This window comes from Dermacentor silvarum, chromosome 3 (genome assembly GCF_013339745.2).
Source record: "Dermacentor silvarum isolate Dsil-2018 chromosome 3, BIME_Dsil_1.4, whole genome shotgun sequence".
Classification (NCBI taxonomy): domain Eukaryota; kingdom Metazoa; phylum Arthropoda; class Arachnida; order Ixodida; family Ixodidae; genus Dermacentor; species Dermacentor silvarum.
This window is the reverse complement of record NC_051156.1, coordinates 180755080-180769369: the sequence shown is the minus strand read 5'-3', so window position 1 is coordinate 180769369 and position 14290 is coordinate 180755080. Positions and strand designations below refer to the sequence as shown.

The 14290-nt window shown below is 46.8% G+C and overlaps 1 protein-coding gene across 4 annotated transcripts in view; it reads right to left on the bottom strand.

Moving 5' to 3' along the window:
* LOC119446173 (protein ABHD11) overlaps positions 1–14290 on the bottom strand; it is a 31689-nt gene that overhangs the window by 12318 nt on the left and 5081 nt on the right. The window contains exons 1-2 of one of the 4 annotated variants that reach the window (XM_049663959.1): positions 12943–13109; positions 4941–5122 (exon numbers count right to left, since the gene is read on the bottom strand). In XM_049663959.1, coding sequence (XP_049519916.1) covers positions 4941–5104 — 164 coding nt within the window. In that variant the 5' untranslated portion in view covers positions 5105–5122; positions 12943–13109. Of the gene's footprint in view, positions 1–4940; positions 5123–7152; positions 7238–12942; positions 13110–14290 lie in introns of those variants that run through there. The other 3 variants (XM_037710530.2, XM_049663958.1, XM_037710529.2) reach the window with 3 other exon arrangements.

Below are 14290 nucleotides of genomic sequence, written 5' to 3'. Positions count from 1 at the left end.
GCGCCGGGAGAGGAGAAGCGAGAGAGGAGGGAGTGACGTCACCCCTCCGCTGTGTTAGGCAGGCGTTCACACTGTGTCAGGTGGTGCGTTTTTATTAGCCTGTTTTTATTTTAATAAGTATTGAGCGAGTATACCCCTGGCTTGACGTCACTGATGACGACACTTCTGCTCTTGGAGTTTCATGGGAACCTGTACTCATGCGGTGGGTATCTAAAGTGTACGATTGTGTGCTTTGGTGCACGGCAATTAGACTGTCCTTAATTGTTTCTGATTATTTCTGACAATTAGCTCTTTACAGTGCTAAACCTGTGCTCTGATGTCATATTTATCATCAACCATAAGTAGCATCATCGATATCTACCTGTTTTTATTTTTATGATTTATTTTTAATTTCGTCCCAGCTCTATGACAAACTGGAAGTCGGCCCTTAACCGGAATTTGCTGCGCAATAAAAAGAGTGTCACTGGGTGCTCGTACCACGAATAAATGAACAGATAAACTGATGCACTGGAAGGCGCATATTTATTGCAGTGAGGGTATTTGGGCACCATTTCTTTTCTTTTTTAAAGCGAAGTTTGCTTTGCCTGTTCCTTCGACTTTTTCACTGCTGCTGCTGCTGTGGCTGTCTTGCACGCCGCGTCGGGAGGTAGTACAGAGCGTGCATGGATGGATGAATTGATGGACGCCGATGGATGCTATCCCTTTGAAACGGGGTGGTGAGTTGCGCCACCAAGCTCTTGTTCTTATTTTTCCTAATGTCCTACCTGTATTTTTAGAACGAAGCTGTTAAGGGCTAGGTTCCCCAGAATCATGTCCGCGTGTAGAAAAAAACTATCATCATCAGCACAGGCTCGAGCGTCGTCGTCTTTTTGACCTCTACTTTTCCCATGTTTCGATCCAATCAATCCTTTTTTCTCTTCTCCGTAACTGCTGATGAGGTATGCTCCGTGGTATTAGCTCTGAAGAATACTAGCCCTGGCTTAGATAACATATCTACATTTCATCTAAAACTTGTTGCACCACTTATTTCTGATCTACTTTGTATTATAATTTATATTTTTAGATGTGGTAATTTTCTAAGTACGCTTAAGCGGGCTAAGATTATTCCTGTACATAATTAAGAAAGGTGCTAAAACGGAGGTGTTAAACTATCGTCCTATTTCTATTCTCTCGTCAATTAGTAGAGTTATTGAGAAGTTATTTTGTAAGCGCCTAAATATTTATCTTTAAAAATTTATCTGTTGCAATCTCCTCAATTTGGTTTGCGCGCTGGCAGTTCAACTAACTTAGCTTTAATATCCCTAATCGACTACATTCGTCACTCGATAGATACTGGTAACTTCGTTGGTTCGGTATTTTTGGACTTCACTAAAGCATTTTGATATAATCAATCATAACATACTTTTTACTAAGCTAGAAGCCCTAGGAATTACCGGTGCAGTACTAAAACTTTTAAAAAGTTATTGGCATGATAGAGAACAAGCAGTATTTTTTCAGGAGGTGCTTACTCTGATACTAAAGTTATCAATGAAGGTGTACCACAGGGCTCCATGCTAGGTCCCGTACTATTCTCCATTTATATTAATGATTTGTACAAGTGTCTTAAATCTGCACATTCCGTACTCTATGCAGACGATACTACCATCTCCTTGTGTGACAAATCTTTAGCAACCTTAAACTTTAAACTAAGCAATGAGCTTGAACAGATCGTTGCATGGTGTTCTTCCAATCATTGAATTCTTAATCCTACGAAAATTCAATTCATGATTTTCAGATCAAGCCAAAGAATACTACCTGTCATGCCTGAAATAACTCTAGATGGTCATCACATTCCCGTCTCAGACTGCGTATCATTTTGGGCATCAAATTACATTCTAACCTGAAGTTTTCCCAACACATTGCCTTCATTAAGCAAAAGTGTGCCTCCGGCATCAGATAATTAATCAAATCAAGAGCGTATTTTTCCAAAGACGCGTTATTGGCATTACACTTTGCCTTCATTCACAGTCACATTATTTACAGCATTGTTTCCTGGAGAAATGCATATTACTGTCATATCTCGTCTATTCAGCACTTACAGAATCAAGCAATACGCATTATCACCAGCAGCGGTTTTTTCGCGAGTGCTAATATATTACTTCGTGAAAACAACATCCTTCTTGTGACGAGCTTGTTCAGATATCATCTCGCAAGTATGTTCTATAAATTACTTAATAAACAGCTTTCTTACGAATTCATTGATTGCAGTTGTCTCATTAATAATAACAATACCAGGTTTGCACGTAACTACAATTTTCTACTACCTATGGCTCATTCTAATTATGGAAAAATTACATCGTCATTCACGGCCATAAAACTACGGAATGCTTTGCCGAGCACCATTAAATATTCATCCTTTCATGCATTCAATCATGGCCTTAAGCTTTTTTACTTGTATAACTAAGATTACATCAATAATCACGCTATGTTTGCTATTTTTATGTATTGACAACATTTTTATTCACTATAGGATTGTATACTAACAAATTGTTTTGTTTAATTTTTCTATGTTGTATTTTACGCGATTGTTTTTTGTTTGGTTTGCGTAACTTGACTAACTTTCATACGTTTTTTTTTTTTCAATGTTATTATTAACCGAGGGTCCCGTTACAGTCTCCGACTTTGGGACCCTCGTCTGTATATTATCTGTAACCCATTCACTGTATTTATAGAATAATAAACTCAATCTAATAAACTGAAACTGAATATTGAAATTTACAAATTCAAGTCGCGGAGTTCGTAAGGCAGGTGGAGGAGAGGACAGATTCGGCGAAGAGCGGGCGAGCTTTATTCAGATGACACTATAAATCACAAACAGCTAAATACACGCGGGTGTATGTCGTATGTAACTAAAATACTACTGTAGCGATTGATTGCACAGTCGCCATAAGTATCACTATAAGGATCACAGCGAACTCTCAGGATGACACCAGTTTCGAGAATGTAATTTCCAAACTTTGCGTAGAAGTGCATTGGCGTTGAAGTTACTTTTGTGCTTCAATGCATAAAACGACGTTTTCTTAAGAAAGTAAGTGGAACGACAGTGCATTTTTACCCCAAGTTTGACGGCGCGCATACCTCGTAAATGGTGTCATCGACACAATTATTTTCAAGTGCGTTTACTTCGCAGTCTCCCCCGCTAGAATTTGTAAATTGCAACATGTGTCAGAAGTGCATTAGTTTAAAACTTAATTATTGAATTTTTGTTAATTAGTTAATTATGCATTTCAATTTTTCGCGCAATCAGTGCCCGCCTCTTCGTGTAGACCAGCTCATGGACTAGAATTGTGCTATCTGTTAAAGGCAATCTTTAAAAAATTTTGAAAGTGTTCGCTGAAACATACCCTGCCTATACTTAACTCAATGTATGTCCCCCACGGCTCCGATTTCCCCATAAAAATGCATGCCGAATGAATTGTCCTTCGGTCAGTCTCCTGCTGCATCCGCAAACATCGAGGTTTCTCATTATTTTAGTCTTCTAATTTTAGATATTGATAATTGCGCACCCTCCAGATATCACCGGCGCCACGAGTTCCGAAAGGCGCAAAATTCACGCAGTCAATAGAGTAAACAGCACGCATGGTCTTACACTGTAAAATGCTATATATTTTCACGGTCCCAACTGTTCCCGAAACGGGGACTTTAAACCTGTTCACGGCTACAAAACTTTACGAGTTCGGGCTTGCGCCGTACGTCTCACGTGGGTCACAAAAACTCCCTTCGCACTTTTCTTTTTACCATCTCTGTCTGTCGGACAACGCGCAGTCTGTTTAGCCTGCTACGTGGTACTTCAGTTAATTACACGCGTTCTTCCTACATCACTTCTCATGCATCACTTCTCATCCGATGGATGTCTGAGCTTGCCTGCACAATATCAGTTGGGCGTGCCTGCGTGCATCCCCTTGTTTCGTTAGCACACAATCTTGTTTGCGGCATAGCGCAAGTTTGCGCACCCAAATAAATCTAATGCGCCATTTTTTAAGGGGTACAATCAGCAAAACTAGCCGGCAAAATAAGTTTCCTGTTTTCAGCATGGCGTTCATGTATTCCTACCCTGAAAATGTCGTGTGCAATCGCGAAATTCGCGTAAATTAAGGGCGCGCGAATGTAAGTTATATATAATTAGTAGAATCCTACAAATACTTAGGTGTCACCTTGGCTAACGACCTAACCTGGAATGTGCATGTTACTAATGTAATTTCATCGGCTAACAAAACATTGGGATTTCTAAAACGCGACCTTCGCTTCGCTCCATTGCATGTAAAACTGTTAGCCTATAAATCTTTAGTAAGAACGAAACTTGAATACGCATCTTCCATCTGGGATCCGCATCAAGCATATCTCGCCAAAGCCCTTGAGGCAGTTCGAAATCGCGCCACCAGGTATATTCATTCTACATACACCTACGACGTCAGCATTTCATACTTGAAAAAAGAATCTTCCTTATCGCTTCTATCCTTTCGTGGCCGCGTTGCCACCCTCTCCCTCTTCCATAGGTTCTGCTATTCGACGCTTAATCGTCCACCATACATTGTCCCCTCATCACGCCGGTCACAACGCATTGGCCATCCCCTGCAGGTAGCACAAGCAAACTCACGCACAAATACATTTTCAGCCTCGTTTTTCTACCGAGCATCTAAAGACTGGAATGCCCTTCCTCATCAAGTCGCTGCGGTCACCTGTTAATCACAATTCATTCAAGATGTAACAACGTTTTTATCTAACGAATTGAAAGCATTGTAACACTTGTTTGTATTGTTGTATTCCCACCCCTTATGTAATACCCCTACTGCGGTGTCTTTAAGGAAATAAAAATGAAAAATGAAATGAAATAAGTGGTCTTACAGCGTATTGTGGCTTCGTTTCATTCGGCAGAGTCTGTGTACAAAGCAAATACGCACCTCGGCTGGCTACAGTAACGGGCGGCTCCGTGTCGACGACAACCCATGGACGTTCTCCTGCTCGTAACCACTGTCGCATGGGACTGCGCGAAGCTCCCCGAAGAAAGATGCCGAGGCGTCGTGGACAGCGCACGCACCAGCTGAAGGCCTCGGGTCGCAGCCATGCTGCGAGCAGCACTTCCCTGCAGTGGGTGGATGCAACACGAATCACAGATTCAGTTTCGTAGAATTGACACATAACGCGAATCTGACGTCACAATGGTAACGTCCTAAACAATAAATCTTAACTATTAAACGTTTACATCATGAGTAGTCATATACAACAAAACAGTCCTGTGCGCCTGTCTACATCCGTGACTCGGAAAGCGATGATCTGCATATGGCGTATGCAAAGACGGATGAACACGCCGAGAAACACACGCAGCCGCTGAAGTAATGCAGGTGCACAAAAAGTTGTCGTTATCTCTGGAGCACTGACTGTTTTACGGGCTGCCATAATAAATAGATGCGAGATGGTTCACTTATCAAGGTCAGAGTTTGTACAATGGAAGAATGTTAGAAACGCACCAAGCACGAAAAAGGTACTTTCATGCTGCAGACGTTACAAATTTCTCCCAGGGAAAGCAAATCGTATGACTATATATACATGTTACACCTCTATAGAAACACCTCTTACGCTAGAATTGTTCGTAAGAGAACCGTTTAGCCATTCCTGATGCTTGACATACTATTAACGAAGGCAGCCAGCAAATAACGCTTACGAACGAGAAGCTTCGTGAATTCGACCCCAGGTGCTTTTCTTCAAAAAAGAAAAGGTTAGAAGAGGTTAGAAGACTGAGCATGTCTGCCCTTCCTGAGAAAAAATGGTTGGACCTTACTATCGTCTGTGCTTGGCGTCCTTCTTTCTATTCCATATAGAGTAGCCACGTATACCGGAGCAATTCCAAGGCACGGTGGGTTTCCCGCTAGTAACGATGAACCGCCGCTGTTTTTCTTTTTTTTTATGGTGTTTTACGTGCCAAAACCATGCTCTGATTATGAGGCACGCCATAGTAGGGAACTCCGGATTAATTTGTGCCACCTGGGGTTCTTTAACGGGGACCAAAATTTAAGTACGCGGGTGTTTTCTGCATTTCGCCTTCATCGCAATGCGGCCGCCGTGGCTGGGATTTGATCCCGCGACCTCGTGCTTAGCAGTCGATGATCCGAGCTTACCAGTCGATGATCGGTATACGCCTAGTTAACCTCTCGACAAGACTTCGCCTCGGACGCGAAGTCGGGTCTTGGAAAGCAAGACCGCGCGCAGATTAGAAACCGAATCGAAGTGGTTGCGTCGGCGTCGATGCAGCTTTTAACAATCGTGGCGCACCCCTTCTGCCAAGTATACGCGCAGCTGTAGCGGCCCCGACGGGAGACACAGCTATGTGATCCGACGCACTCCACAAATCTCGCCTGATGAACCACCATCAAAGCCTGCAACGACTTTGCAAAGCCAGGTTTTTTTTTTTTTTTTTTCCTCACTACGTGCGTTGGATACATTGTGCTCATTGTCCTCACAACACCGCCGCAAGCGCCCTCTAGCGACGCCAATGCTGCCATCGTTCCGACCCAAGTCCCATGCATCGTCGGGCAAATCATCTTAGCGAAATAACGCGCCAGGGAAACGGACCTTCCCTGCTACTAGGCTCCCTACCGCGACTTCAGGTGAACCAGCGATAACCAGCGGCAACCATCCAAAAAGGCAGAGCATATGACGCGAGCTCGGACGCCACGCCCTGACTCGGAGTATTCAATAAACTAGTGAGAGTCCAAGCGACCTCGCCGTCTCCCTAAAAGCAAATAGAAACTAATTTCATTATATTGTGGGGTTCAACGTCCCGAATGTGTACATGTGGTTTATTATGGACGCCGTATAGTTGAGGGCTCCGGATTAATTTTGACCACACGGAGGTTCTGTATAATGTGCGCAGCTGAATATAGACGCGAGCGTTTTTGCATTTCGCCTCCATCGAAATGCGGCCGCAACTGCCGCCGCCAAGAATCGAACCCACGACCGCGTGTTCAACAGCAGAACAGAAGGAGAGGTAATGTTCAGGAAGTCACCAGGGGTAACGGCGTAAAATGATAGAAAGAAAGGGGGAGGAGAGAGCGAACACTGCGCGCGCTTAACAGTCCGCTGCAACATCTGCGCAAGGAACGCCAGTAAACTCACCATCGACGGAATAGAAATACGCAACCGAATGGAAATGCTGTTCTACAGGACTGAACATAGCTATGCACCGTTGAGGTGGCGAGCAGCAACACCTGTAGACCGCTGCTCCCCCTCGCGGAACTCGAGTCCTTCACTCGCCTATCCGACAGAAATGCTTGGCAAGCACATATACACAGCCACAGGTTTGCTACACACGCGGGCGGTCAGTATTAATAATTTGTTTTACACGCCAGAGACCATCTGGTTTGAAGTTGCTGCAACAGTTTGCACGAAGCTTCGTTGCGCAGACTGTCATCCGCGTATTTGTTCTTTCATAACAAAGGCCACATCACTGGCAGTTTTGACATAAAGGTAGAGGTAGTGCTTGGCAATGAACCGCTCGCTGGAATGCTATCATGCAGTTTCGTATTAATACGGAGGCCAACCACCCGCTCCTGCATCAGTCACTTGCTTCGGGCTCGCGAGGGTGCTTGCATGCGGAGGTTTAATTACGCACGTCGGGAACGCGATCTCCCTTGACTATAGCCATTTGTTCGTGTTCGCAAGCGCGTACGTACCTAGACTTTCGTTTACAAAAGCTCGTCCAGCGGGCTCGCAGGGTCGCGCAACGCAATCGAGCCCTGGACTGAGGGCCCCACCCAACGAGGAAGAATTGCCTTGCCTTTGTCAATAAAAGTTTATTTTCTCTCTGTACAGGCTTGCTTCTGCGGAAGTTTGTCCGGCCGCCACACTTCAGTAATTGTTATTCTATATCCGAGTCCGCCTGTGCAATGTTACGATTGGCATGTAACAACCCGTGCAAAAAGGATGATCGAAAGACCATGCCTAATCGAAACGCAGGATGGATCCCAAATTTGCTAAGGGTGCCACCAATGGTTCCCGGTCTGGCTGGCGCCCGCAGTGATTACGGGACCCTTTGTGTGTATGCGTGACGGAAGGGGAGTGGGGGCGCGCTCCGCTAACTGTGCGAGTCAAGAGAAGACCCCTTTCCACGAACCAAGCGGGACCCACGGGTTGCTGCCAGCCACGATTGCGTTATCCCTCCCTCGAGACCCTGGAACGTTCGACGGGACCGATGGCACCGACGTTGAGGAGTGGCTGATGCAATACGAATGGGTGAGCGATCATAATCACTGGGACCTGACAGTCATGCTGGCCAATGTGTTATTTTATCTTAGTGGAGCGGCGAAGTTGTGGTATGACAATCATGAGGCCGACCTTGGGAGCTGCGGTACGTTTAAACAAAAGCTCCGTGAAGTGTCTGGTAAGGCCTCCAGTCGAAAAATCGCTGCGAAGCAACAGCTGTCAACTTGAGCCCAAACGTCCACGGAGTCATACCTGTCGTACATACAGGATGCGTCGGCGCTATGCCGTAGCGACATGCCAGAGTCTGACAAGGTAGGCCACGTCCTAAAGGGGAAACTGAACGACGCATTCAATCTGCTCCTGTGCAGAAATTGTGCTACCGATGATGCCATGATCGAGGAGTGCCAGCGTTTCGAGCAGGCCAAAAGCCACCGTATCGAACGACCATTCTCCCGGCTTTCCAACACCGCCGCGACGTCTTCGTGTGAAGACCAGCCGCCACCTCACCTTTCACCGCGTTCAGTCAAATTGACGAGGACTATTCTCCGCGAAATCGAAAGTACCGGCTCCAGCTATAGCCTCTTTACCAACTATAACACCGGCGACTCAAACACACCAGCAGTTTCACTCGTCCAAGCCGAAACGAACTCGCGAATCTCGGGGTTCACGGTGCTTGCGCCGTGGTCGTCCGCTTCTGGGGTCTTGACATCGTTCCCTCGTTATCGTCGGTTCGCTCCACGATCTCGGAACCCCACTGATTGAATAACTGAAGACGATCGGCCACTCTGCTTTAATTGCCGCCGTACGTGTCGGTCACGTTGCACACTACTGTAGCAACCGCTGGTCGTTCCCGCAACGTACTCCATCCTTTGGCCATGTTCGCCGCATTGAGCGCAGCCCTTTTGAGCCACTATCTGCAGCACAGCCACAGAATCCTGACGTTGCCACGAAATGGTCCAGCCACTTGCCGTCACCGAGAGGTGAACAGTCGCGTTCGCAACCTTTCTGTCGTCCGTTTCTTTTTACGACTCATACTGCAATATTAATTGGTATTCATTAATCGTCTATCTATTGTTTCTTTGAATGTGGTTTCTTGTGCAATAAATTTAATTATATTGGTGAATGTGAGTAACTTTCTATTTGCACATCTGAAGCGCAGTATCCTGACTGCATGCGCAATTGAAAATCCAAGTGGAAAGTGCCATATGGTTGCACCTGTAACAGACGAGCACCAAAGTTGCAGTTACTATACATGTCTGGAGTATGTCTGGTGCTCCCTAAAAGAATTCATGTTTCTTTGGATACTTTTAACAGCGAAGCTGTTTAAGCCAGCCGTAATTTGTGGTGCGTAGCCGCGTGGTAGCCATGGCAACCCAGAGGAGAAGGACGTGGTCTCCTCCTCGCCAGATCCCTGCCTTCCCGACTCCTGCCTCTCTTCTCTCCGCGGCGCGCTGAGCCAGGAGAAAAAAGAACGCGAAAGCTTGCACTAGGCCGCGCAAAGCTCAAAGACAGCGAAGTTGACCGACTGATATCGAGCGGCTAGCCTCCAACGCGTTCGGCGTCGGCAAGCAGCAGCGTTCTTGGCACTGTGCCCACCTTGGTTAGCCTGCCTGCGTTTGTGGCGTGCCAGGAACGCTGTCGCTCGTAGGCGCCGACGCATCCAGCGCTAGTCGCGCGAAATGTCGCCAACGCGTTCGGCGCCGGCAAGCGACAGCATTCTTGGCACTGTAGCAAACTTGGTTAGCCTGCCTGCGTTTGCGGCATGCCAGGAGCGCTGTCGCTCGTAGGCGCCCACGCGTCCAGCGCTAGTCACGCGAAATGTCGCGAAAGGGAAGGTACTATCGCGCTCAGTATGAGCTATACACACGCGGGAGCGCGGGGCCAAGCGCGTTGTACAGTGGCGCCGATCGGGACATGTTTCCGAGTTATCAGGGGAGGTTTGGGCTGTTCCTGCGAGTGCACATCGCCTCCACTTGCTTGCTTTCACCCTTTCTTCGCTTCGCCCTGTGGTGATACCAGCTTCGAAAATGATAACTGACGCCGTGGCTTGACGCCCAAACTTCGTGCTCGACAAGTCGAGCTTCACAAGACCGGTGATATCTAGCCTGGCTCTCCAAATAAAGGAAGGCGAGGGTGAAAGCAAGCAAGTGGAGGTGATGCGCACTCGCAAGAACAGCCAAACCCTCCACTGATAACTCGAAAACATGTCCCGATCGGCGCCACTGTACAACCTTACAGTGCGCTTGGCCACGCGCTCCCGCGGTGTAGCTCATACTGAGCGCGATAGTACCTCCGAAAATGATCGCTCGAGAATACCTTCCTACATGCGCAGTTAAGTTAAACCAAGTTAAGACCTAGCAGCAACCAAGTTCATACCTAGCAGTAGCAGCCAGCAAGAATTCGCTGCGCCTAAGCTTTGCGCGACCGAGTGCAAACTTACCTGATTTTTATTTCCAGATAGTCTGCTGCCGGCGATGTTCAAATTCATATAACATACATAGTTCAGTGTGAGTTTTAAATTGCTCATTTTATTTCACCTCAGGATTATCTGGCACTATATTTTAATTAAATAATCATAAAATGTAACGTTAACGTAACGAAACATTCCAATGTTCGAAGTGTAACTGGAACGCGTTCCTCTCGCATTAAAGGAACTTGTAAAGAGAACTCGTTTCAAGATGGGGAAGGAACGAGGAACGAACGAGCTTTCGTTCATTTTTTTTTTGGAGAAACGTGTACAACACTGGTCCTGATTTAGCCTTGCGAGGCGTCTTCGTAAGTTACGATTTAGCTTTTGTTTGCTCAGTCGTCTTTGTAGCCTTGCTTCGCTTCCCACATGTGTAGGAGCCTGGCGTCGGCCTGCTTTATCTCTGCTTCCTCGGGTATTGAAGAGCGGCACATACCCAGGTGTGGTGGCGTGGAGCAGAGGTAAAACACCGGGCTTTTAATCTGAACATCATAAGTTCGAATCCTCCTCCAGTCCACTACATTTTCAGGCTTGGAGTGGCGCCTAACACCAGCAAAAAAAAAAAAAAAAAGCGTGAGCCAATGAGGCTATACAAGTACAGGTGCAACCAAATTAGGAAGACTCACTAAGCTTCAAGACTTACTTTGCGGAGTACATTAAACCCCTCTATATGGCTTTCAAAGATTATGAAAAGGCATTTGATTCAGTAGAGATACAGCAGTCATAGAGGCATTGTGTAATCAAGGAGTACAGGAGGCATACGTGAATATCTTAGCAAATATCTACGAGGAATTCCACAGCTACCTTGGTTCTCCACGAGAAAAGTAGAAAGTGACCTATCAAGAAATGGGTCAGGCAAGGAAACACAATCTCTCCAATGCTATACATTGCATGCTTAGAAGTATTCAAGCTCTTAGACTGGGAAGGCTTAGGAGTGAGGATCAACGGCGAATATCTCAGCAACCTTCGGTTTGCAGATGACATTGTTCTGTTCAGCAACAACGGTGACGAAATTCAACAAATGATTGAGGACCTTAACCGAGAAAGTGTAAGAGTGGGGTTGATGATTATTATGCAGAAGCCAAAGATAATGTTGAATTGCCTAGCAAGGGAACAAGAATGCAGGATCGCTAATCAGCCTCTAGAGTCTGCAAAGGAGTACTTTTATCTAGGTCAATTACTTACAGAGGACCCTGATCGTGGGAATGAAATTTACATAAGAATAAAATTGGGTTGGAGTGCATACGGCAGGCATTGCCAAATCCTGACTGGGAGCTTACCACTGTCGTTGAAAAAAAATGTATAATCATTGCATTCTACTGGTACTAACATATGGGGCAGAAACTTGGAGGTTAACAAAGAAGCTCGAGCACAAGTTAAGGACCACCCACACAAAGAGCGATAGAACGATAAATGTTAGGCCTAACGTTAAGACACAGGAAGAGATCGGTATGGATAACAAAACAAACTGGGATGGACGATACTTTAATGGATATTAAGATAGAAAAAATGGAAGTGGGCAGGCCATGTAATGCGTAGGATGGATAACCGGTAGGCCATTAGAGTTACAGAATGGATGCCAAGAGAAGCGCAGTCGAGGACGGCAGAAAACTAGGTGCCGTGATGAAATCAAGAAATTTGCAGGCGCAAGTTGTAATCAGCTATATCGCAACACATGGGTAATTGGAGGTCCCAGGGAGAGGCCTTCGACCTGCAGTGGACATAAATATAGGCTGCTGATAATGACGTACCCAGTGTATTCATGGCGCGGCTTGCTGAAGCGTTGGCGTGAAACGCGCTCTTTGAAAAGCCGCATAATCCCGGTGCATTTGTGGCGCAGCCTGCTAGTGCGTCGGGTTGCTGTCCTTGAGGAACCCTTGTAACGTGGGTTCGATTCCGCTATGCATATGGGACATAGATAGATAGATAGATAGCCCCCGGAAAGTGAGTGAAGTACCCTAATAATGATAATGCATTAAAAATGTTGAAAACCATATTTAGCGCCAGCGGGCAAGGACAGAAGGGAAACGACGATGATAAGTGGTTCTTGAGGGAAAGGGAAAGGTTGGCGCTATCTTCTGCAGCCCTTGAGGGAGCACGGCTCAGCGCCAAAAACGACGAAGGGAACGCATACTGTGGTGTCGCCTCCTTTCCGTCCTTGTCCGCTGACGCTAAATATACTTTCAAGGTCAGTTAACCAAGGCGCCCAACAAATGGCAACATTAAAAATACTCCACCGGTTGTAGGTTCCTCCCGATGAGAAGATGTCCGGAGGGCGAAGCCAACACAGCGACGATCGCAGACGCTTTAGAATGATTGAGTCCCGCAGCTGCCTGGTCGTCGACACGCTGCCCACCTCACCTCACAGACAGGGGCCGTGCCCCATGTCGTCGGGGAGCTGCGCTCAGGCGCGGATCCAGGGGGGATGTCCGGATGTCCTGACCCCCCCCCCCCCCCCCCTCAGATTTCTGCATCGCCCCCTCGCTGACAGGGGGATGGCCCTGTCGCAAAAAAATATGGCCACCAGCATTCTTCAAAAGTATTTTTCGCGAGTACCAGTTGTAGCAGCCATGTAGAAGTAAAGCTAGCTCACTCACAAGCTTAGTTGTATTCCGTAGGGGTGTGGTGTCGCGAAGTTGCCGTAGTTTCTCATGAACACCTTGGACCTCCTGGCGCCGGCCGTGCGTCGAATGAACGAGGGGACGTCCCTTTTGCCAAGCACGCCGATGTGCGCGCGAGCGCCTTCGCACCTGATTAACTTAGCTCCCCCCCGGGTGTCATCGGTTGCCTCATTGGATGTCATCGGTACCGCGACCAACCTGCTTAATGAAAGAGATCTCTCGCTGAAGTGTTTATATATAAATAATAACAACTAACAGCTAAACTAAGAACTACTCATAGGCAACATTTTTTAAACTGTGATCACAGTTGCACGTTGACAATATCCAGCACGAGCACAGTACCTTTCGTACGCTACAAGTTTTTCATTGTAAGTTCGCAGTTTTATTGTCGTACATTAAGCACAGGAGGCTCAAACCCGCCGGATCCTTTTATCTGAGTGGGCGTTCTCGCGGAGCATGGGCGAAGCGTTCTCGCGGGAGCGTGACGTCAACGGCCAACGCGAGCGCGCTGGTCTAGGATGGCGTCGCGTGGTTAGAGAAACAGGAGCAGATGCGCACCTTGTGTAAAAGGATGACGTCGAGTGGGAAACAAACATGAAGACGCTGGCTCGCGTTCTCGGCTAACACGCCACATCCTTCTTCTTGTAGATGGCGTCGTGAGTCTTCATACGCGGTGATTCGCATATCGTAAACACCCAGCGTAGTGGTTGCCGCGTTGGAGCGGGGCGTTACGCCCGTATACAAGAACGTTCCTCTAGTCAACACAACACGTCGACTCAAGAGGAAAGATAGCACCGCCATCCCTCCAAAGAAGTGTTTACTGAGCTTCATGACCATTCACGGGAATTCTTTAAAATTGTCGCGTCTTTATCCGTCGAGAGGCGGCGCTGTGCTCAGCAAGGTGGAGTGGAGGAAGAGCTTCTAGTCGAGGGCTGTTTGAGAATAGGGGAGTTAGTCCTCCAAA